General features: G+C 41.9%; 1 protein-coding gene across 4 annotated transcripts in view; it reads right to left on the bottom strand.

Moving 5' to 3' along the window:
• Window positions 1–24661, bottom strand: part of LOC117361545 (ecto-NOX disulfide-thiol exchanger 2-like) — a 323082-nt gene that overhangs the window by 61429 nt on the left and 236992 nt on the right. For 2 of the 4 annotated variants that reach the window (XM_033947012.1, XM_033947013.1), the window contains exon 12: window positions 20385–20441. In XM_033947012.1, coding sequence (XP_033802903.1) covers window positions 20385–20441 — 57 coding nt within the window. Of the gene's footprint in view, window positions 1–10813; window positions 11142–16491; window positions 19349–20384; window positions 20442–24661 lie in introns of those variants that run through there. The other 2 variants (XM_033947014.1, XM_033947011.1) reach the window with 2 other exon arrangements.

Here is a 24661-nt window from a genome sequence, read left to right as displayed (position 1 = left end):
GGGTGGAAGCCGGACGCCAGGGGGGGAAGCCGAAAGCAGCACTTCCCAACTGACCCTCCCCCCTCACCCTCTAAAGCAGGTGCGGCAAGAGCAGCGCTGCCGCTCCTGCTTTACGGAGTGAGGGGGGGAGGGTCAGGCGAATCGGGGAGCTGATTTTTTTTGTTTTGAACCGAATTCAAATCGATTCACCCAAAGTGAATCGGTGAACCGATTCGAATCGTGAATCGGGCAGCACTTGTAACCTGCACCACCAGTGAATCCACATTAAGAGAAACAAAGAGCTGGTTAAATTCAGCATCCATCAGACAGAGCTTTGCCATGGTTTTGGCCAACTGAAGGGGCCCCTCCTGGACCTCCCAATGATCCCTGAGCATTTTGGTAATGTCTTGATGAGAGGAAAAGCAGGTGGTCTGCGCCTCTGTGCTGCTCATAAATGAGCACTGTGTAGCCGATGACTGTGGAGTCTATCTTTAATTCCTGGAGGGATTCAGTAATCACCTCCAAAAGCACTGAAAGTTTAAAAAGCCTGTGCAGTCAGGTCTTCCCCAAGATCCAGGGCCTCCACCAGATCTGGATCCAGCCCCCTAGAGAAGAAGCATCTCCTATGACAGAGGACCTTGACTGGGAGAGTAAAGGTATTGAAATAGAGTCCACTATGTCCCAGTCTTCCTCAGACTGGACCTCACTGTCTTGAGCACAGCATTGTTGCTGGGGAAATACGCACTTGGGGGCACACCTGGCGTTAGCAGGGACATGATCCTTGAGGGATCCATGCAGTCCTTGTTAACCATGTAAGCTTCAAACATATTGATGAATTTGGGGGAAACCCCTGACCAGGACATCCAGTCCATGCGAATATTCACAAGCTCCTTTCTAGAATCTATTTCTAGAATCTATTGCAGTGGGAACACACTTATGCTGCTCCCCGGCTCAAATCTGGACTTTTTCCCTGGTCTTTGGACCAATTGGGCAATAACACCCCCTGAAGGACCAAGAGGCGGATAAGCCAGTGGTTCTGTCCCCCTCTCACATACTGCGTGACATGAGGGACACGGACGAGCCTCAGATAGCCATCCATTGCAAACTCGGCATGAATCCAAGGTATCCTGAGCTGAGGAGCCCATCACACCTAATTTTAAGCAAAATCGAGGTGTTTTGAGGCAGATAGAGACTTTATTTTTAAATTGGGAAATACAAGAGGGCCACAGTGGCACTGAATTTAGTGCCAAAAACGGCCTGGGAGAGCTACACTGTTGACCGAAAGCTAGCAAGTTTGAGGATTTTAGAGTTGGGGGGACCTAACTCTAACCACAGAACCCCCAAAAAAGACACCCCCCATTTTATTTTCCAAACTGTCAGCCTGTTACTCACTGTGCAATGCTGTGTGCTAGGAGCTGAAAGTATGGAAGTTGCAAACAGCTTATAAGGAGAAACTGCCTCAACAAGCTTGGAATCTGGACTGCTTATGTCTTTGGACTGTTTTTCGGGCCCAAAAAACTGGCTGGAGACTTCAACTCCCACTGGACCTTGCACACACAAATTGGGAGTTGAAAGCAGTCAGCCCTGATCCTGCGCACAGGCCCACTGCAGACGAACCTAGGGCAATCCTTGCTCCCAAGGTAATGATCCCTGAGTCTCTGAACTGTTAGTGCAGGCAGTCCAAGTGGGTGCACTGTAAAGCAGTCTGCCCCTGGAAGTAGACCCCTGACTTCAGAATCTGTGCTCTCCTGAAGTAAGAGCTATCCCAAGAGAGGAATCCTCTGCAGCACTGAAAAGTCTTGCAAACGGTTAGCAAAAAAAGAACAAATTTAATTGAAAATAAACACGAGCAGAAAAGAGGCTACCATCTCACTTGTATTGAGTCCCCGTAGCGCTTCCTATTCCGCTTCCTCTCCATGGCTGTCCATCTGCTTTGGTATAAACCGAGGAATTGGAGAACAGCCCGGAGAGATGGGAGGCAGAGCAAAAGAATACTAATGAAGCTTCCTATAATGAAGCTTCCTAGAAGGGATGGACTACCCTCAGGTTCAGGAATAGAGTGTAGCACTAGAAGTACTATCAAATACCATCTGAAAAAAACCCCTCTAATACTTGGATATTTCAATTGACTAAAGTGAATATTTCAGTTAGGGCATGCTACAATGGTAATATTTCTACATTCTATAAAATAAATGCTTCATGAAGCAACTAAGCTTTGTACTGTGCATTCTTACTATTTGCGGCAGTATGGTTCCTAGATATTATGAAGAAAGAAAACAAATTAAAACAAAGGAAATAATGTGATACCTTTTGTATTGGACCAACTCAATGCATTTTATGAGGAGCTTTCAAAGGTAACCCTTCTTCAGATCAGAATTAAGCAAATATTGACAAATATCAATATATATAAGGAAAACACGAAAACATTTCAGGGATAGGAAGAGGGAGGGGTGGGTTGGTGAGCAGGAGACAGAAAGGTAGCAGAGCAGTTTTAAATGTCTTTGCAGTGGGAAAGGAAGCCCAGATCTCTGTCTGGTAAGTGTCAAAATATTTTATTATTTTGATTTCAAAGGTTTTACACTCTTGGACCGTCTTAAAGTTCCCTTTTAGTATTCTTATCATAAAATCATTGGTGCAGTGGCCAGTTTTTCCAAAGTGTTGTCCAACAGAGGTGACATCCTGCTTGGTATTGCAATTTTTAATATGATATCCATTGTAGGTTGATTCTGGTCTTTAGCATTTGACTTGTTTTACCAATGTAACATGCCTTTTTGCACTGAATGATTTATACCACATTAGAAGATGAACGATCCCTTTATGCTGAATGTTTTTCCCATATGAGTGACCGTGGGATCCTTTGAGATGTGCTTTCACAGTTTGTAGTTTGTCACACTACAAGGATGTGTGCCATTCTCTTCTTCATGGGTTCTATGGGGAGCTTACTTTTTACAAATTTTTGTTTCAGATTAGGTGGCTGATGGAAGGCCAGCACAGGTGGAACTGGGAATATTTCTTTTAGTAATTAATTTTCCTGGAGTAGTGGTTGTAGATCTCATAATTTTTCGTCGTTGTAGTATAGTAAGTTTTCTCTGGGTGTTTTAAGGCAGTGGTCTCCAACCTTTTTGACACCAAGGACTGCTTTAACAGAAGCAAATTTTTATAGGGATCGGTAAAGGGGGGGCTGATTCGGGGCGGATTCATAGGGCAGTTTTTATATACAATATACATTTCTAGCAATAAAAGAAAAGAAATATAAATTTTTTTCTAATCTGTTGTCTATTTCTGCTTTCCTCATCTTCTTGTCATTCTCTTCCTTCCATCCACTGTCTGCCTTCTCTCTGTCTCTTCCATATGGCATCTGCTTTATTTCTATATCTCTACCAGAAACTGTCTCTCCCTTCCCCCTCCTCCCCCAATTGATCTGGCACCCACCACCTTCTTCCCTCTGCTCCCCCCATGGTATGGCATCTCTGTTTTCTTCCGTTCCATTTTTCACTCCCTCCCCAGATGTTTTTTTAGCATCTCTCTCCTCCTTTCCTCCCTTCAGATCTGGTATCTATCTCTTCCCCCTCTCCCATCTCTCTCTCCTCTCCCATCATTATCTTTTCTGCTCTTCCTTCTCAGTTTGTTTTCTACCTCGTCTATTTACTTTCCAGTCTTCAATTTCCCTTTCATTATGTCTACCTACAGCTTGCCACCTCTTTTCCTCACCCCTTCCAGAATCTAAATCTATCCTCTTTCCCCAATCAAGCATGTGCTCTTTCTTTATCCCCTCCTTCCATCCAGTATGTGCTCGCTCTCTCCTCCCCACTTCCATCCAGCATCTGCTCCCCTCTCTATCCTCTCCCATTCAGTGTCTGTTCCCCTCTCTCTCCCCTGCCATCCAGCGTCTGCTCCCCTTTCTCTCCTCCCTACTTCCTTCCAGCGTCTGCTCTCTCTCTCTCCACTTTCAGCATCTGTTCCCCTCTCTCACTCTCCCTTTCCAACCAGCATCTTCTCCCTTCCCAGTGTCTGCTCCTCCCTCTCTCTCTACTTCCCTTCAGCATCTGCTCTCCTCTCTCTCCTTCAGCATCTGTTACTCTTCCCCCCTCTCCCTCTACTTCCCTTCAGCGTCACTGAACCTCTTCCCCTCATCGGGCCACTTTCCTCCCTTCCCCTCACCTTTTCGGGCGCTCTTCAGAATTTTCCGTTTATGAGTGTCTGGACGCGGCAACGTTCTCACAAGTCCTGCGTGACTGCCCCAAAGCTTCTCCTCTGACGCAAGCCACCCAGGCAGAAACAGAAAGTGTGTCAGAGGAGAAGCTTTGTGACAGTCATGCGGGACTTCTGAGTATGGTTACCACATCCAGACACCTCAGAACGAAGAGAAAATTCTGAAGAGCGCCCACGAAGGTGATGGGAAGGGAGATGGCTAGACGAGGGAGAGATACCCATTGCCAGCAGCTCTCTCATGGCTCAGCTGTCAGACGGCCATGGTCTTCTAGTTGGTTGCGGACCCCTGTTTTAAAGGATAAGGCAATATTCTTGGAGACTATTTTAGGGTTGTATCATTTTTGTTTGAAAGATTCAGTCAGGGTATTTAGGTGTTTATCTCTGTCTCTTGGGTCAGAGCAGATGTGGTGGTATTGTGTGGCTTGGCTGTGTATAATGGATTTTTTTTTATATGTGAAGGGTGAAAGCTGGAATTGTGGAGGTTGCTGCATCTGTTCATAAGTTTCTTGTATATAGATGTTTGTATGCAACCATTGTTGATAGAGACTAGTGTCTAGAAAATGGACTTTTCTGGAGAATAGTCAATTTTGAATTTGATTGTAGGATGGTATATATTGAAAGTTTTGTAGAATTGTTTTAAGAGTCTCTTCTCCCTCAGTCCAAATCATAAAAATGTAATCAATATACCAGTGATATTTCAGGAGTTTTGTCTGAAATGTATTTAGAAATCTCTCTTCTAGTTCTGCCATGAAGGAGGTTTGCAAGAATGTAAAACCCTTGAAAGCAACATGATAAAATATTTTGATACCTACCAGACAGGACTTAACAGATATCTAGGCTTCCTTTCCCAATACAAAGATATTTAAAACTGCTCTGTCCCTCTTCTAATCCCTGAAATGCTTTCATGTTTTCCTTATATACCTGATGTATCAACATTTGCTTATTGACATTGAGTTAGTCCACTAAAAAGGTATCACCTTATTTCCTTTGGCGTGTTTTTTTTAAAATTTATATTACATTGGAAAGTGGACTAACACAGCCACCATACCATTGCACTCAAGTATGATTCCTGAATGAAACAAAGTCTAATCTAATCTAATCAATGCATTTCTATTTCGTATGATTTATCTGTCCGAGAATAGATGATGCAACCCTGTGAGTCAATGTTCTACTGATGGAAGAGTTTAAAGTTCAAGCAAATATACTGAAGCAAAGATTTTTGATGAAAGGTTGTCCATCCATCTATACTTTGAAAAGCTTACCTTAGAGCTAGATTTGCTCAAAGGGAATTACTGTTTCATTATTGTGATAAAGAACCTGATGTGTCCTTCCATTTTCAATATTGTCCAAAAGAGTTATGAAATTAATGAGAACTCATTAGCATGTGCTTCAACTACATAAAATCTTTTGTAACTTAATTCTTTCTTACACAAGAGGTAGAACTATAGGAGAACTTTTGTCCTATAAAATACATATATATGAGGCTCAACAGGAAGCAGGAATTCAACAAACCTGTGGAAATTGTCAGTGGTGTTCACAAACTTTTTTGGCTCTGAATGAAAGGATTCTCAAACAGATACATCATGCTCTTCAGCAATGACTGTTTATATCATATCTCCATGCCAATTAGTATATGTGGGAAGGAGTATTAGTTCCTGTCAAGATTCATTTGATGAGCACAAGTCTAAGATTTTGAATAGAAATTTTCAGGCATCACTGGTACAGCATTGGCTTGATTTTCAGCATATCTCAGACATTCATTGGAGAATAACTGAAAGTGCAAAAATTGGGTGGGAGGGTGATCACTATGAACAATTTCTTAATTGGAAAGAGCAATGCTGGATTCTATTTATTGATGATTAGGAGGCAGGACATTGTGTGTCAGAGTGAAAAGATGAGTAATACTGAATGATGGAGAGAGAGACAGACAGAGGTGTGATGCTGAATGGTGACAGACTGGAGAGAGGAGAGCAATGCTGGATGTTGTGGAAGAGAGAAAAAGGGATGATGCTGGATGGCAGGGGAAGAGAGGGACAGATGTTGGAAATGGAGTATGGAAGAAAGAATGAAAGGAGATGGTGGACAGGAACAGAGGGTAGGAGAAGGAAAGAAAGGAAATGCACATAGATGTCAGGGAAAGGGAAGAGCATTGGCTTGATTTTCAGCATATCTCAGACATTCATTGGAGAATAATTGAAAGTGCAAAAATTGGGTGGGAGGGTGATCACTATGAACAATTTCTTAATTGGAAAGAGCAATGCTGGATTCTATTTATTGAATTCAATTACCCCAAATGGGTGAAACAGAGAAATAGAATGGATGATGCTAGTTTAGCTATGCTTCATGAGTGGTTGACTATGCTCATGTGATATTGAATTTTTATCTTTAAAAAACACTGTGGCCATTTTTTTCTGATCCACAGGGCTAAGAATAAAGTTTGAGGAAGTTAGTAGGTGACTTATGTTTTAGCAATTTTTAGCAGTGTTATCTTAGAATTTTTTACAACTACTGGTTTTGAATGCTTAACCTGCAATCCATTAATTACATTAAAACGTTTTTTTCAGGACATTCCCATGACTCAGTTTTCATGATAAAACCTGTCAGGAAAATTATGTCTTCTAAGACGCAGCATAACGTTCACTTTTTTTTAAAAGATAAATGCTTAACTACTTTACTTTTTCATGGAATGAGGCATTGGATTTAAATACTTTCAAACTCAACTTAATGAAGAGTGTGAAACTGGTCCTTTAAGATCACTGAAGTATTTCTATGAAACCTTATGCTTCTGAAAGTCACAAAGAATCATATATTATTGATTACATAGAAACAGAGAAAGTCATCGCTAAATGCCAAATGGCCAATCCTTATCATCCACTATCTCCTCCCAGGCTTTCTTGAAATCACAATTTTTGTCTCCACCACTTCTACTGGGAGACTATTTCACGCATCTACCACCCTTTCTATTAAAAAGTATTTCCTTAGATTACTTCCGAGTCTATCACTTCTTAACTTCATCCTATGTCCTCTCATTCCAGAGTTTCTTTTCAAATGAAAGAGATTTGCTTCTTGCGCATTTATGCCAAGTAGGTATTTAAACATTTCTATCATATCTCCCTTCTCCCACCTTTCCTCCAAAGTATACCTATTGAGGATCTTTATCTCTGTCCCCATATGTCTTATGATGAAGACCACAAACCATTTTAGTAGCCTTCCTCTGGAATGACTCCATCCTGTTTATATCTTTTTGAAGGTGTGGTCTCCAGAATTGTACACAATATTCTCAATGAAGTCTCACCAATCTTATACAGAAATAGCAATACCTCCTTTTTCCTACTGGCCAGTCCTCTCCCTATGAACCCTAGCATCCTTCTAGCTTTCGGTGTTGCCTTTTCAACCTATTTTGCTACCTTTAGATCATCACATATTATCACACCCAAGTTCCGTTCCTCTTTTGTGCACAAAAGTTCTTCACCCCCTAAACTGTACTCTTCCCTCATATTTTTGCAGTACAAATGCATGATCTTGCATTTCTTAGCATTAAATTTTAGCTGCCAAATTTCAGACCTTTCTTTTAAGCTTTGGCTAGGTCCTTCCTCATGTTATTCAGATTTTGAAATCATCCACAAAGATGCAAATCTTACCCAACAGTCCTTCATCAATATCACTTACACAAATGTTAAAAAGAAAGGATGTCATCTCAAAAAGAAGTAAAAACAGGAGTACCACAGCAGTGTTGTTTAATGCAGTGTTTAATGCAGTGTTTCTCAACTTCTTCAAGCCAAGTACCTCCTAAGCCTAACAAATGCCAACCGAGTACCCCCGCCCAAACTTCACCCTAAACCCACCTAAGCTCCGCCCAAGCTCTGCCCCTGACCCCACCCTTATAATAATAGTACTAATTGTAACCCAATTTCTTCCATCCATTTTTCATATACACACAATATAATCTTATTAATACATAATGGTAAGCACAAAATTAAAAAAAAACAGAAAGCACACTGTGCTCACACAAAATGTTAACTATCATTTATATTTTGGGGGTTTTCAAAGATGTCAAGGCAGATGACTTTAAAATATGCAATCAGTAACAACTATAGAAAAATAGACAAATATAGAGCAAAATATAGACAGCAGATATAAATTCACAAAACTGACATTTTTATCACTAAACTGAAAAGTATTTTTCCTACCTTTGTTGTCTGGTGATTTCATGAGTCTCTGATTGCATTTCCAATATTTCTTTCTTTCTCCTGCATGCTTCCTCTCCTCCGGACCCCATTCCCTTCCCCAACCAACATCTCTCTCTCTCTGTCCCTCCATGAGTCCAACTTTTCTTCCTCTCTCCTCCACCCCTATTGACAATATCTCCCTCTCTGTACTTCTGTCTTGAGAGATCCAGGCATCTCTCCCACCCCCTCTACTGCCACATCCAACATTTCTCTCTTTCATCCCCCGGATCATGTGCAGCATTTTTCACCACTGACCACCAGCTCCAATCTCATTTCTCCTTCTATCACCCCTCTCCAGCACAATGCCGTATCTCTCCCTCCATCACAATGTCCAACATTCCTCCCCCTTGCATCCCCTTCAATCTGTCCCTCTATCCAACCTTTCTCCCTCTCATCCTTCTATTCCCCATGCATCTCTACCTCACTCCTCTCTCTATGCCCAATTTTCCTTTCTTCCTTTACTGTGCACCCTCTCACACACTCATGTCTCTCACACACTCATGCCCATCAATTCTCCCTTTCTATTCCCTCCCTCCTATGTCCCAAGTTAGTGTCTCCTCCCCCTGAAACTGCCACCCCCGCAGAAGCTATCACCGCTGAGGATCCCTAACTTCCTCCCTGTCTGCCCGCCCACCCCCACCACGCTGGAGCAGACACGCTCCATCCCCCCAGCAGCAACTCACATGCTGCAAGCGGCCAGCTCACAAGCCAACCCCCCCAAGTCTAAGAGAAGGTTCCGGGCCAGCCAGGCAGTGATTGGTTGGGGGGGGGGAGTGCAGTGGGTGGGTGGGCAGGCAGGGATCCCTGGCAGCAGCCAGGCCGCGTACTCCCAAGGGTACGCATACCATGTGTTGAGATATACTGGTTTAATCTATATCTAATACCACTGTGCTGTTTATTGCATACCCTTAGAGTGTCTTACAGGGTATATGCCAAAGACCTGTTATTTTTCTTCCCTAAGGGAGAGTTAATGGAATGGGCTATTGATAGGCTAGTTTTCCTTATAACAAGAATCGACCATTGGATGTGCACCAACAAATTGATGCTCAACGTATAGAAAACAAAAATAATGCATTTAGCTCAAGCTTCACTGTCAGAGTTGCTATTATCAGTTTGGATCTTTGATTCGGCAATTATGTGGTTCTTAGGATTTTGGTACTTAGGGATAATGCTTGATTCTCAGCTGTCTTTTAGGCAACATGTGTTACACCTTATTAGAAAAGTCTACTTCAAGTTACACCTTTTGAATAGGCTATACCAGGGGTAGGCAATTCTGGTCCTCGAGAGCAGGAGACATGTCAGGTTTTCAGGATATCCACAATGAATATGTATGAGATGGATTTTCATGCACTGCCTCCTTGAGATGCAAATCTATCTCATGCATATTTATTGTGGATATCCTAAAAACCTGACCTGGCTCCAGCTCTTGAGGACTAGAATTTCCTACCCCTGGGCTATACCGTGCTGTTGACTATGGACTATTATAACATAACATTGTTGGGTATGCCTCAAACTGTGTTGAGCCCTCTGCAGGTAGCCCAGAATTCTATTATTAGAACTCTGTTTAGGCTGAAAAAACTATGATCATGTGTCTTAGTTGTATTATAAGTTGTACTGGCTGAAAATTGAGTTTTTGATTAGATATAAGCTTTTACTTTTGACCTATCTGAACATACAGGGCTGTGCTCCTGGCTATCTGGTGCAGTGTGTGACCTCATATAGTTCTCTACCACAGTTACCCTCCTGCATACACTGTGACCTGACGATACCAGCAAGGAGAGAAGTTAGACTGCAGACAGACAGGACTGGGTTTTTTTTCTGTGCTGCCCCTGAATAATAGAATAAACTTCCATCTTATATTAAGAAACAAGCAAGGGTGGGGGATTTAAAAAAATTATTGAAACATTTGTTTTGTCTCATGAAGTATGGAGAATGAGTCTGTATTTGTCTCCCAGACTCATGCTGTGGTTGGTTTCATTGGTGTTTAGCGTGGAAAAGAATATGTAATAACTCAGTTCTTGCAGGATTTGATGGTTTGGTTATGTATTGTGAATTTTTTTATATTTTTTTTAGACGTTTGTATGTAATTCTATTTATGTATGTTGCTTTGCACTCTGCCTTGATAAAAGCGGACTATAAATAAACAAACAGGCTCAACAGTTGAACCTTGAGGCACACCACTGGTAACATCACTTTTCTCAGCGCAATCTCCATTGACCACTACCATCTGTCGCCTTCGACTCAACCAGTTCCAGTTCCTGACCCAGTCTGTCACTTTGGGGCCTATCTTGAGGGCACTCAGTTTATTTATGGAAAATCATTTTTATTGAGCAACATAACAATTGAAATACAGCTTAGAACATAGCTCAGTAAAATATCTCAAACATACCCCCCCCCCACCTCCTCACCCACCCACAGGATCCTCCATGGCACCAAGGTATAACAGAAGAGTTGAAGAATAAAATGTTCATCAGCAATTCAGAATCTGGCTCCTCGCCATGGAGGTCAAAGTGTTCTAAAAGGGGTTCCCATATGGATTGGAACCGGAGTTCAAGCATAGAGTCTAGATCTGTAACAGCTCTGCGCTCCCAAGAGAGGATGGGGAGCATCCAACTTCTCCAGAGATGTATAGGTGGTTCAGTAGAATCCAGCCAAGTCCTCAGGATACACTTAAGGGCAGCCAGCAGGGACCAATGGAAAAAGACACCAAGTCCCCTCTTCCTAGGAAAAGAAAAAAAGATGCCAAAGAAAACCAGAGTTCAAGTGAATAGTGACATTCCAGATAGATCGTACAAAAGCAATCACCTGTTTCCAAAATACTACTATAGCTGGACAAGACCAAAACATATGACCCAGGGTTGCCTCCAAGAAGCCATACCTGGGGCATACAGCATCCAGCCTCAGTTTCATAGCATGCGCTCTCCTAGGAGATACATAAAGATGAAGTAACACCATGTACTATATTTCCCAATAAGTCATATAACGCTATAGACCATGCAGGTGCTTCAGGGCAGAAAGCAGAGCATAATTTTGAAACTCATGACCTAAATCCTGAGACCAGAGTACCTGTAATTTCTTGTGATCTGTAGAAGGGGTTTCATCCTTTAAGAACCTATGGTGAAACCTTAATGGCACTTTCAGCACTCAAGTTTATTTATTAGATGCTTGTGTGGAACACTGTCAAAGGCTTTGCTAAAATCTAAATACACCATATCTAGTGCACTCCCTCTATTCAATTCTCTAGTCAAGAATTGACCAGTCAAAGAAACTGATCAGATCTGTCTAAAAAAGACCTGCCTCTAGTGAATCCATGTTGCCTTGGGTCCTGTAGCTCAGTGGTTAGAGCAGCAGGCTCTGTTGCTCAATGATTAGAGGTCAATTCTCATCAGAGCCTACCTTTACCTTTTTCCTTCACTCAAAGCAGAACCCTTCCCTTTAATTTTTCTCCCAGGAAGAGAACCTCTGATTTTTGTCATTCTAAAGCAGCTTCTTGCCTTACTGAATGTACTTAGTGGCATCCTTTTCAAGATCAACTTCTGCCAATGTAGTGCCACCATTATCTATTTTCTTGAAAGGTATTAGCAAAGAATAAAATCTTTTCCAGAGAAAGGAAAATGGTAAAACCAGAAGGCATAATCTGAGGTTGAGTAATGCTGGAAATTCTTCTTTATGGTGAGGGTGGTTCATGCCTGGAATGCACTCCTGAGGGAAGTGGTGGAAAAGAACATGGTGACAGAGTTTTTAAAAAGCATGGGACGAACACAGAGGTATCTCTAATCAGAAAATAATGGTATATATTGAAGAACTAAGGCTAGTACTGGACAGACTTGCACGGTCTGTTTCCTATCTATATATGGTCATTCAGTTGAGGATGGGCTAGAGTGAGCTTTGACGGAGACTCCAGTAGATGGAACCTACGCATAGTACCGGGAAGAACTTTGGATTTCTGGGCCAGATATATCTACGAAAAAGGACAATTTAAATTAAATCATTAAATTATAGAGAGTGTATGTTTGGGCAGACTGGATGGACCATCTGCTGTCATTTACTACGTTACTATGATTCCAGAAACGTTACTATTCTCTATTTTAAAAGTGTTTCCATTAATGAGTGCATGCTTGGCAGATAATTCCTATATATTTTTTAATATAGGAGTAATTTTCAAAACTGACATATTCTAACCACTACGTAAATTAATAGAAATACAAGAAAAAATGGAAAATGATACTACAGTATTGGAATAAATATATTTTTCAACTAGCTTTTAGAGGCCAAAATCTTCTTCCCCAGATCAGGACAGTATATTGATGTTATGGTGTCCTATTCAGACCTGAGAAAGGAGGTTTTGGTCTACAAAGTTAGTCAAAAAGTTTTAAAATTAATCCAGTAAAAAGATAGCTCATACCTTATTTCCATATTCTATTTTTACTTAACGTTTACTAACTCAATTGTCACACTACATTATCTTTAAGTAAAAATACAATTCTTTTTTCTACCTTTGTTGTCTGGCTATTTACTTGTCTTCAGTTGTGTTGGTACCAGTCTCTGATTTCTGTTTTCCTCATCTTGCTAGGATTTCTTGCCCATTTGTCAATTTTCTCTCCTTCTTTTCCTTTTAGTTTTCTTTAATTTATTTTCTGCCTCTGTCCAATTTTTTCTTACTATCCAATCATCAATTTCTTTCTGTTTTCTGTGTCTACCTATAGCTTGCCACCTCTTTCATGCACCCTGGCTCTCCTATTTCACCTCTTATTCTCACTAACTGTATCCTCTTCCCCACAATCTACCCTTTTTCTTTATTCCCCTGTTCCACTCTTGTCTGCCCCTTCTCTCCTCCCCTGCTTACATCCAGCATTTATGCCCTCTCTCTCCTCCCTTGCTTACATCTACTGTTTGCCCCTCTCCTCCCTGCTTCCACTCAGCATGTGCCCCGGTGTCTTCCCCACTTCCATTCAATGTGCCCCTCTATTCTCCCCCACTTCCTTTCAGAATGTGCCCCCTGTTCTCCCTACTTCTTTCTAGTATGTGACCCTGTCCTCCCCACTTCCTTACAACATCTGGCTCCTTCCACAACACCCCCACCACTCCTGCTGCTTCCCCAAACCAGCAGCAGAGGCAAAATAAAACACAAACATCACGGGATCACACTGTACTTACCCAAGGTTGCCGGCTCTGCCTCGGAACAAGAAATGATGTTGAAGGGGCAAAGCCAGCAGCTGTGGGTAAGTTCAATGCAGTCCTCCAGTTTGTATTTTGTTTTTCTGCTGCTGCTGATTTTGGAAGGCAGCAGCAGAAAACAGAAACTGCAGAGTGGTGCAGTGGTTGAGCAGTTAGCCAGCTCGGCTGTGTGGACTCTTATCAGGAGATACATGGCCATGCAGCTGCATAGTTTACAGGGAATATTGCCTATGGTTCCTCAAAACCATGGAAAGTGAATAATTATTCCTCTGGAATAACCTAACCTGCATAAGACAGCACTTGACAAAAAGCATATAGAACATTCAGAATGTTGCAAACATATTTTTGTTATTTGCAGTACTGCTTATAGAAATAACATTCTTAAAGAAAAAAAATGCACAAAACAGTGCTGGAAAATAAATACTGTACAGTATTACATGACAACAGTAAGCAAATAATGTGTTCATCAACCAATGCTGAATACTGTACCGTGGATTTCTCACCATTATAACAAAACAGTGCAGATCTACAGTAGAATGCTACCGTACAGACTGGGAAATTGACATATATAAAGAGATAGTACCATTATGAAAATATTGCTTAAAAAAAAAACCAACCAAAACTGCTTTACACAATAGTTACAGATGTATACTACACTTTATCATGGCAGATACTACACTTTATCTGTCAGATCAACTTCTGGAGCGGGACAGTTTTGTACCTCCAGAATGGTAAAAGATGATGATGACATCAACGCTGGCAGGTCGACTTTAGCCTGATCAACCTCTGAGGCATGAGTCTCATGGATCATTGACTAAAAAATACTGTCAGCCTTGTCTGCTTGGCTTTTCTTCTCAAAGTCCTTATATGAATCATTGTAAGGGGCAAATGCAGACTTTACGAGATGCTTGAATTTTAGTCTGTGCTCCATGTCACTGAATATTTTTTCCAACATCGACACCACTGCTATTTTTGCTGACATCAGAGGCATGATTTTTGGAGTGTTTGATGCCTCTTCATCATCACTGTCCCCAACTCCTTGTTTTGCCATCTTGTACAGGTCATCATTGCTGGGCTCTATGGCAGTCTCTGCCAAAATTTCCTCAACATCTTCATGTGTCATGTCCTCGTAGCCTTCTCCAATAATTTTTTGCTTAAAATGCAAGATAGTGTCCACATTTCTATTCATGTTTTCTGCTACTATACAGTTTCTTATGTACAAGCAGTCTCTGGGTTAAGAATGAGTTACGTTTTTAAAGCTGTTCTTAAGCTGGATTTGTACATAACTCAGAACTTGTAGATTTTAAGATTAAGAACATAAGAAGTTGCCACCTCTGGGTCAGACCAGAGGTCCATCACGCCCAGCGGTCCGTTCCCGCGGCGGCCCATCAGGTCTGTGACCTGTGAAGTGGTTCCTGACCATTTCTGCAACCTACCTCTACATCTATCTGTAACCCTCAATCCCCTCATCCTTTAGGAACCTATCTAAACCTTCCTTGAAACCCTGTAGTGTGCTCTGGCCTATCACAACCTCCAGAAGCGCGTTCCATGTGTCCACCACTCTCTGGGTAAAAAAGAACTTCCTCGCATTTGTTTTAAACCTGTCCCCTTTCAATTTCTCCGAGTGACCCCTTGTACTTGTGGTTCCCCACAGTCTGAAGAATCTGTCCCTGTCCACTTTCTCTATGCCCCTTAGGATTTTGAAGGTTTCTATCATGTCTCCTCTAAGTCTCCGCTTTTCCAGGGAGAACAGCCCCAGCATTTTCAACCTGTCAGCATATGAAAAGTTTTCCATACCATTTACCAGTTTAGTTGCTCTCCTCTGGACCCCCTCAAGTACTGCCATTCTTGTGCTTACCTCTGCTCTCAGCCGATAAAAGGGCCAACTGTCCTCTCTAAGGTACAGAAAAGCACAACCACACCCTGTTCTAAATGTGGCCATGCATCATTCCTGAATCTGCTACAGGAAAAGTGTATGAGTCTATGCCACTGGAAATACTGTTCAGTGAAATCAAATGCAGTTGTACTTAAGTCGGGTGTCTGTAACTTGGGGACTGCCTGTACTGCAAATTTCGACAAGGATTCTATGTGGTTTACGACTTCTAAAAAATAGTTACAGGTTGAAGAGAATAAGTATGCCTTTAGCCTTTTCTCATGTTACATCATCAAAGCCCTCAAAGTCTGTTATACAGTTTGGCCAAGTTTTTCCAACAATTGCTCAAAGTAGGTAGTGTGATGCCATTCCAGGCTGTGACAACATAGTCTATTACATTGTCTCTGTCTTCCAGTCATCAAGCATGGTGGTTTCCTTTCAGCATCAAAAGCTTCACAAGGCTTGCTGTAAAGCTCTAGCATGCAGTGTCATTCGAAAGCTTTTATTATTCCCTGATCAAGAGGCTGAATGATGGATGCTGTGTTCGGAGACATGAAGATAACTTCAACATCACTGTGTGTGTTTTTAAAGTTTTGGCAACAGTGTACTAATGCATTATCCAAAATCAGCAATTCCTTAAAGGCAAAGTTTTTACAGTGGAGATAGCATTCAACTTCTGGAATGAAACAGCTGTTGAACCAATCTCACAATTTTTTGGATGTCATCAAAGCTTTGCAGTTCCATCTCCAATGGACTGGCATGCAATTCAGGTTCTTTCTTTTAAGTATGCGAGGATTTGGGGCTCTGTACACCATAAAAGGTTTGCCCTTGGCACCGATGTGATCTTTAAATGCCTTGAATCCTGGGGCTTTTGCTGACATTTCCATTATATATGTCTGCTTCCCAGTTTGTTTGTAAAACAAGCCAATTTCATCAACATTGAAGACCAGCTCTGGCACATAACCATTTTCTTCTATTACACTCAGCAAGAATTTAAATTATCCAGTAGCTTCATTGTCAACTGAACCTGCCTCCTTGGAAAGTCTTACATTTTTTAGTACATATTGCCTTTTAAATGTGCTACTCAGCCAGGATTCACAGAAAAGGATTTCATGATTTCCTGGCCCTGGGTGACGTGTTTATAAATCTCTTTGGCTTTCATCCTCACAACAACACTGTGCTTTTTTTTCATCTACCATTTGCATTAGCCACAAATTCAACTGCTTTTCCATTGACACATCACAAACCACAGATGTAGTTTTGGAACTTCTTTTTTTTGCCTGATGGATCGGATTGTTTATTCATTACTAACATTAAACTAGCGGCTAACAACAGAAACAGACATGTCGGAATGAAGCCTGTCTATCACACATATTTTGTCACTAAGATACATCACATTTATTTTGGGATTAGTTATTTGTAGCTCACTCCCTGGATGCTTGGTAGCTATTTCCAGAAGCAAATGCCAAAACTAAAAAAGTGAAGAAGGCTATTTTTTTAATGTGCATGTCCGCAAATATGAGAACGCAACAGTGTGAATGGTGACAATCAATCGAATTCACACACTTGTGGATTCGTATGAATAGTGAGAACGCACTGTAGCAACGAGGTGATGAGCTACTTTAGAGCTAGCACTCAGAAATAGCTAACAATGGAGAATTCATTAGGAAAAAGAGATGATAATGCAATTAAATTTGATATTCACTGGAGGAAAGATAAGGAAAACTACTGCAATAGTATTTAAATTCCAAAAAGGAGACTGATGACAGGAAGTGAATTAGACGCATACTAAAAACAGCATGAAGTATTTAGATTTTTAAAAAAAAATAATTTCTGAAGCCCCTATAAAAAGTAAAAGATTGAAATGCCAAACCACTGGCTTAGTGGCAATGGTCCCCAGTTTGATCCCTGGATTGAGCAGAGGCTGCGGACACTGTGGAATAAGCATTCACAGGTCCTGGACAGAAAGAAGAAATCATGCTAGCTGTTAGAAGAGATACCACCTGGTGACCAGATTTATGAATTTAGTGCATGACTCAGGACTGTTGCTGCAATGACCAATCTAGAAACAATGGGAGGGAATACTTATTAAAGAACAGAAAAAAACTTGAGGTAGTACAGAATGATGGATCATGATACCAGAATCGCAGCAACTGTTCTGATTGAGCTAAAAGAAAAAGGAGACTAGTATGACTAAATGTTTTGCTTTTTCTATGAAAATTCATCAAACCTGGCACTCAACACTCTTTGCTTCTCATTAATATAACAGTAAGACACCAACCCGTTATTCTTCAACAAGTGTGGATTTTATTAAAGGCTGCAGTCACAAATGCCAATTAAAAACCAAATACAAACATTTTCCAAATCTTAACAATGTACTATCGCATATCAACTTGGTAACATTTAACTCCTTCTAGGGTTACATAGATTATCCGGCCTCACTATACTTCTTCTCCCGAGGGGCACTGTCCAAGCTGCCCCCACCATTATTCCAAATCTCTTCTTTGACCTGTATTGTCCATTTCTTTTTCCTATCCCGTAAGGATGGGTCCCTTCGATGTCATTCATTGAAAATGCCACTGCCACAAGGCCTCCCTACCGTCCAAGCAGGGAGATATACCTCTTTCACTGGTCTTATTACTTGCTTATTCAACACTATACGTTATGACACTTTATTTCATTATCAGCAATGTGACTCTCTTTTAGCCAGATGCTGTGCACCCACCCCAACTGAGATACCTGCCACTGCCCAAGAAAGTGACACCTTGCTTATCCCGGGCACCTCGGGCTTACAGCTGTGGCCCTGCTCCCATCATAAAGCTTCTATGAAATCCTGCAATGTACTATTAAATATATCCGATCCAGTGTTGGACAGGTGAACTCCATCTGGGCCATACAAACCTGGACAACTATTGGACAATAAATCTTGGGTGATGGACAAACCCCAGACTTTCTGCATAAACTTGTGAATCTATTTGTTAATTTTCTTTATGTTTTTTTACAATGGCCTGATGAGATCTTGCCCCCCTCCATACCCTCCTAGGAATGATGCAAGACCATACAATTAAACTAAACTAAACCTTAGATTTATAGACTGGGTCACCTTCATCTAATAAAGCTTGACTCGGTTTACATCAATTTAAAAAATATTAGAAAAGAACATGAGTTTACAATTTAGAGAATAACCATGTTTTAAAGTTTTTACGATAAAGTTGAAATGAACCTAATTCTCTTAATCTTAGAGGAATATCGTATTGTGTAGTAGACTGGAAAGTGAAAGACAATCATTCTGCATTTTCTTTATCAATAACACACTGTTTGTAGACATGAGGTTGTTGCCCCCTAGATGTATAATAAGAGCCTAAAGGGAGGTCAGTTTTTTTCACATCCAAAGGATGGATGGTATTAACTAGTCCCAAATCATTCTTCTTATCCCCAACCATATTATGGCTACCTCCTTTTTGGTTATTCCCAAATTTTCACCCATAGGTCTTATCTTTCTTTCTTTATATTTATTACATAATAAAATTACAGAAATAAAGGTAAACCACATCTAGAAAAGTAATCTAAACAATAGTGCTTTAAATCTAGCCCACGTTATTGGGACTGCTTTGAAAAGTAAAACACATATGCAATAGGAAATCAATTCTTAGCTCTTCCATATATCATACAAACAGGCAAAGTAAACTTATATATTTTGTTCACCTTTATCCTCAACCACTACTAATTCTTTTTCAGAATTTTTCTGAGGTACATTCTTATCTTGAAGAAATATCTCCAAATGTCCATAGGTCTTATTTGTGCTCTCCTCTGTGCCCAGCGTACAAACGAATGTCCGCATATCCAAATCTGTCTCTGTCCCCCCCTCCCCGGGTACCTGCAACATAGATATCATTATATAACAACTATATTTAAACGTTTAACCCAGATTCAGGCCTGATGTACTGAATATAGGCACTGGACTTCGATCTATCAAGGGCAATAATCTGCTCTCTAGAGAGACCACTAGCCGCCACTGTAGTGGCTTGTCCTATCCAAAAGGAATGCGTCCTGAAATACATGTTTTGCATACCTAGTTTTTCCAGGCACATTTGAAGGACTTTAGCAAATTGATACCAAATGAAAGGGGTTCTGTCCTCGTTAATTAAAGGGGATATGGGACCAAATCTGTAAAGGGATAGATGTACCCCTTTGCCAATTGATTTGTCTTAGATTAAGATATTATAATTTCCACTGTGCTCCCTCTCAGCTAGGTATCATAAATAGTAAGGCCTCCTTTGGTGCCTGGTCGTTTTGAATTAAGGACTAATTTGCCTACCTGCAGAACTCCATGGAAAGCAAGTGAAAAGACACACCTGAATAGAACAGCTTTGTAATTATCATAACACTCCCGCAGTGCTCCTACATCCTACCCTTATTCGTTTTTCTCCCTCCTCCCCTCTTTCCCACTCCTCTCTCTCTCCCACCCCCCACTACCCTTCCCTTCTCACAAAAGTCATCAGCCCATTTGTGATTGACTCCTCCCCCTATATGGGTGGAGATCTTGTTCTCACATTTTTTATAGTGAAGAGTACACACATTTTTTTCCCTAATGCGGACGTTATAAAATTACAGTTGCAGAGAATTGCTTATAAAGGTATTCTACATGATGTATGTTATACCCTAATTAACAGTAGATATGGGATAGGAAGTGTGCTTGGGGTGAACCAAGTAAGGAATCTTAAATGGTCATCTACCCAAGAAACTGTATAAAAGAAGAAGGTGAAAAAAACAGTCTTGGATAAGGAGTGATATTTTACAAGTTGGTCATGCTCTACAGGCATGAACTGGGCTGAATTCTTGAATGGGCCAGTATCCCTTTTTTTGTCAATGATTTTCAATACAAATGTTAATGACAATATTGCCAAACTCACATTTTCTTGGCTCTTATTTAGGTCTCCCTCTTTGTCGTCATTATCTGTTGTTTCTGGCTATAAGCAAGTAATGAGAAAAACATGTTTAGTATCATATAGCACAAGTAAAAACTCTAAATGGTATCCTAGAAAATAATACAAACAATGCAAAATTGGCTAACACACCTAATCCTTGGGGAGAAAAAGTCTAAGGAAATGGGGTAAATTTGTAGGTTGATAAACAATGGACATCAGTATGAGCCCTTCATAAGTGAATAAACGTGGACCTCTGGCTCAGGCAATATCTCAAAAGGTAACCAGCACCAGACCGTAGTCTAAATGAGAATAGCCTCATACATCATATAGTCCATAATATGCCAAATAAATATAAATTACAACACACTCCCAGAACCAAATAGACTTTTTTACACAAAGGAGAAGGAGTTAAGTGGACATAACACATACATTCTCTCCCTGAGAACACACCTTGTGAATAAAAACTTTCCTAATACATAAGACAATAAATATAATAAATACTATAAATATAATAAAGTGTCTGTGTGTAAAGTGCAAAAAAGGAAATAAATAAATATCTAATAATTGATTTTTAGGAAAATACAAAGTGCAGTGTGCTTCATAAAATACAAAATATATGGCAAGAATAAGACATAAAGTGCAGATGCGGAATATATGGCAAGAATGAGACACGAAGTGCAAATGCAAAAAACCCCCACTACAGGTACCTAAAAAAGGTCATGTAATATTGAAAGTGGGAGAGCAACCTATAACACCGTAAAAAATGGTATAAATATAAATATAAAGTGCGAATACAGGTCCTCACTGACAATCCATTATTGGAGTCTTATCATATAAAGTGCAAGTGCAAATCCTTGTTAACCATACATAATGTGAATAATAAACACAATTAAAGTTCATGAGCCGTAAGGCACCACAAACACACACACACTCGCACACGCCAAACAACAGTAGTAAATATGTAACTTCAATTGCTAAACACTCACACAAGTACAGACACACAACGGCTCGGATAGAGCCCAATCAAAAATATCCTAACGTCGAGGGGACGTGGCTTGGACACGCAAGCAAATGGTCGGGTGACAGACGGGCTCCGTGTCAAACAAGCTCTTATTTTAAAATAAAAAGCTCCAAAACCGATATTTTCGCTGAAAAAACGGTGGATCATAAGAAAATGGCATCGGGAAAAAAAAATAAAAACGATGCAGGAGCCGGAGGATCGGGTACAAGTAGCAATAAAAGATCAAAGCCGGAACCAGGGAAACCTTCAAAAGTTCCGTTGCCTTCAGAAGGAGATCCAGACATGATGGTAGAAATAAGACAGATAAAAGATATCGTTCTTGAGATTAAAAAACAACTTCAAAAGGCAATTGATGATGTAGCCATGCTTACAAAAAGAGTGGACCTAATTGATAACAAAATAACTCATTTAGAAGAAAAATCGGAAGAGGTGCATACTGAAGTTATGCAAAATAAAAAAGCTTGGAAAGAGATGGAAATAATGAAGAGAGATTTGGAAGATTGTTTGAATAGGGAAAAAAGAAATAATTTAAGAATTATCGGGATGCCAGAAGGAGTGGAAAAAAATGATCCCATTACTTTCTTAGAACAGTTCCTTCCAAAAATCTTGCCTCTGAAATCCAAAGTGCCTCTTGAAATAGAAAGAGCGCACAGAATACCGGGTCAAAAAACAGCAGCACAAAAGGGTCCAAGAACTTTAATATTTAAATTATTAAGATATCAACATGTTGTTGAAATATGTCAGCTGGCTAAAGAAAATAAAAATCTAAGATATCAGGATGCACGCATACATATTGTACCGGATTTTGCCAGAGAAACTGCCCTTAAAAGAAAACAACTACTGAATTTAAGACCTCAATTAAGGGCACTAGGGGCAAGATATGGATTTCTATATCCAGCGGTTATGAAAGTAACTTTGGGAAATAAAACACAGAATTTCACTGATCACAAAAAATTATCAGAATATCTAGAACAATGTGAACAACCAATGACTTCTTAAATAAAGAACTGAGCAAGTTCACTAAGATTGAACTGATATCAAATGATTTTTGCTTGGATTTTATGTTATTTTAAATTTTTATCGCAAAATAACTCTGAAAATACCGTATTTTCATGCAGATAACGCGCACCCGTGTAAAACGCGCACACGGGTATAGCGCGCAGAAACCACGATTTTATGTACAAAAACTTTTGTATACCGCGCTCACGGGTATACCGCGCATGCAGCCCGACTGTCCTTTCGCCCGCCCCGACTCTCCTCTGGCCACCCCGACTCTCCTTTCGCCCTCCCCGACTCTCCGTGCGCTGTCCCGACTATCCGTTCACCCTCCCTGACTTTCCGTGCACTGCCCCGCCTCTCCGTGCGCTGTCCCGACTCTCCGTTCACCCTCCCTGACTTTCCGTGCACTGCCCCGACTCTCCGTGCGCTGTCCCGACTCTCCGTTCACCCTCCCTGACTTTCCGTGCACTGCCCCCCCCCCCCCCGGCAGGACCACTTGCACCCCCACCCCGAAGGACCGCCGACTCCCCGACAATATCGGGCCAGAAGGGAGCCCAAACCCTCCTGGCCACGGCGACCCCCTACCCCCACCCCGCACTACATTACGGGCAGGAGGGATCCCAGGCCCTCCTGCCCTCGACGCAAACCCCCCTCCCTCCAACGACCGCCTCCCCCCAAGAACCTCCGACCGCCCCCCCAGCCGACCCGCGACCCCCCTGGCCGACCCCCACGACACCCCCACCCCCCTTCCCCGTACTTTTGGTAGTTGGCCGGACAGACGGGAGCCAAACCCGCCTGTCCGGCAGGCAGCCAACGACGGAATGAGGCCGGATTGGCCCATCCGTCCCAAAGCTCCGCCTACTGGTGGGGCCTAAGGCGCGTGGGCCAATCAGAATAGGCCCTGGAGCCTTAGGTCCCACCTGGGGGCGCGGCCTGAGGCACATGGTTGGGTTGGGCCCATGTGCCTCAGGCCGCGCCCCCAGGTGGGACCTAAGGCTCCAGGGCCTATTCTGATTGGCCCACGCGCCTTAGGCCCCACCAGTAGGCGGAGCTTTGGGACGGATGGGCCAATCCGACCTCATTCCGTCGTTGGCTGCCTGCCGGACAGGCGGGTTTGGCTCCTGTCTGTCCGGCCAACTACCAAAGGTACGGGGAAGGGGGGTGGGGGTGTCGTGGGGGTCGGCCAGGGGGGTCGCGGGTCGGCTGGGGGTGCGGTCGGAGGTTCTTGGGGGGGGCGGTCGTTGGAGGGAGGGGGGTTTGCGTCGAGGGCAGGAGGGCCTGGGATCCCTCCTGCCCGTAATGTAGTGCGGGGTGGGGGTTGGAGGTCGCCGTGGCCAGGAGGGTTTGGGCTCCCTCCTGGCCCGATATTGTCGGGGAGTTGGGGAGTCGGCCGGGCAAGAGGGCTTGGGCTCCCTCTTGCTCCGATCGTGGATGCGGGTGCGGGTGGGAGCGCGTGCGAGCGGTCGTTCGGGGTGGGGGTGCGAGCGGTCCTGCTGGGGGGGGTGAATCGGGCATCGGGCGGGGTGGGAACTATGTAAAAAAATTTTTGTATAACGCGCGAGGGGTATGCGCGGTAGGTAAAAACGCGTATAACGCGCGCGTTATATGCGTGAAAATACGGTAAATAAAAATACAGATTGAGTTAACTGCTTTGAATGTATGGAATTTTCAACTTATTTTGAAAAATAACGAAGATCGCTATCACGAGTATGGAATCTGACTCAGAATGCCAGTGAAGATGTCGATGAATGAATGACGTGGAAAGAGGGCGGAACGTTGACTTCCCCTAAATGACAATGCACGACTCTTGGAAATAATCGATAACATCGGATTTCCTGGTTAGTGGATGGGAATAGTAAAATAATTGCCTTCCGTCAGGTATTCCCTCAGCGCCATGGATATGTCAGAAATATGATAATCGCTGCGACACCGCTAAAAAATATGCGAAGGAGTGTGCAAGGACAGGAAATCTTTCTATAACCAATGAACTACACCGGAAATGAAGTGGATTGGTTGTTTTCACGTCACGTCTACGGAAGAAGAAAAGGGATCTTAAAGAGGAAGTTTTAAAGAAAAAAAAAGCGTTCATACCAGCGAGATTACACGGAATGGAAGACTATTAAATATATGATAAACTATATAATATGAAATAAAATGATTTATATAGGAAGAAATAACATCTTTATAGGATATATAGGCTTGATGATTTCGGATATATATTTAATCCATTCTTTTTTGGATA

This window comes from Geotrypetes seraphini, chromosome 5 (genome assembly GCF_902459505.1).
Source record: "Geotrypetes seraphini chromosome 5, aGeoSer1.1, whole genome shotgun sequence".
Lineage (NCBI taxonomy): Eukaryota > Metazoa > Chordata > Amphibia > Gymnophiona > Dermophiidae > Geotrypetes > Geotrypetes seraphini.
This window is presented reverse-complemented; position numbering and strand designations above follow the sequence as displayed.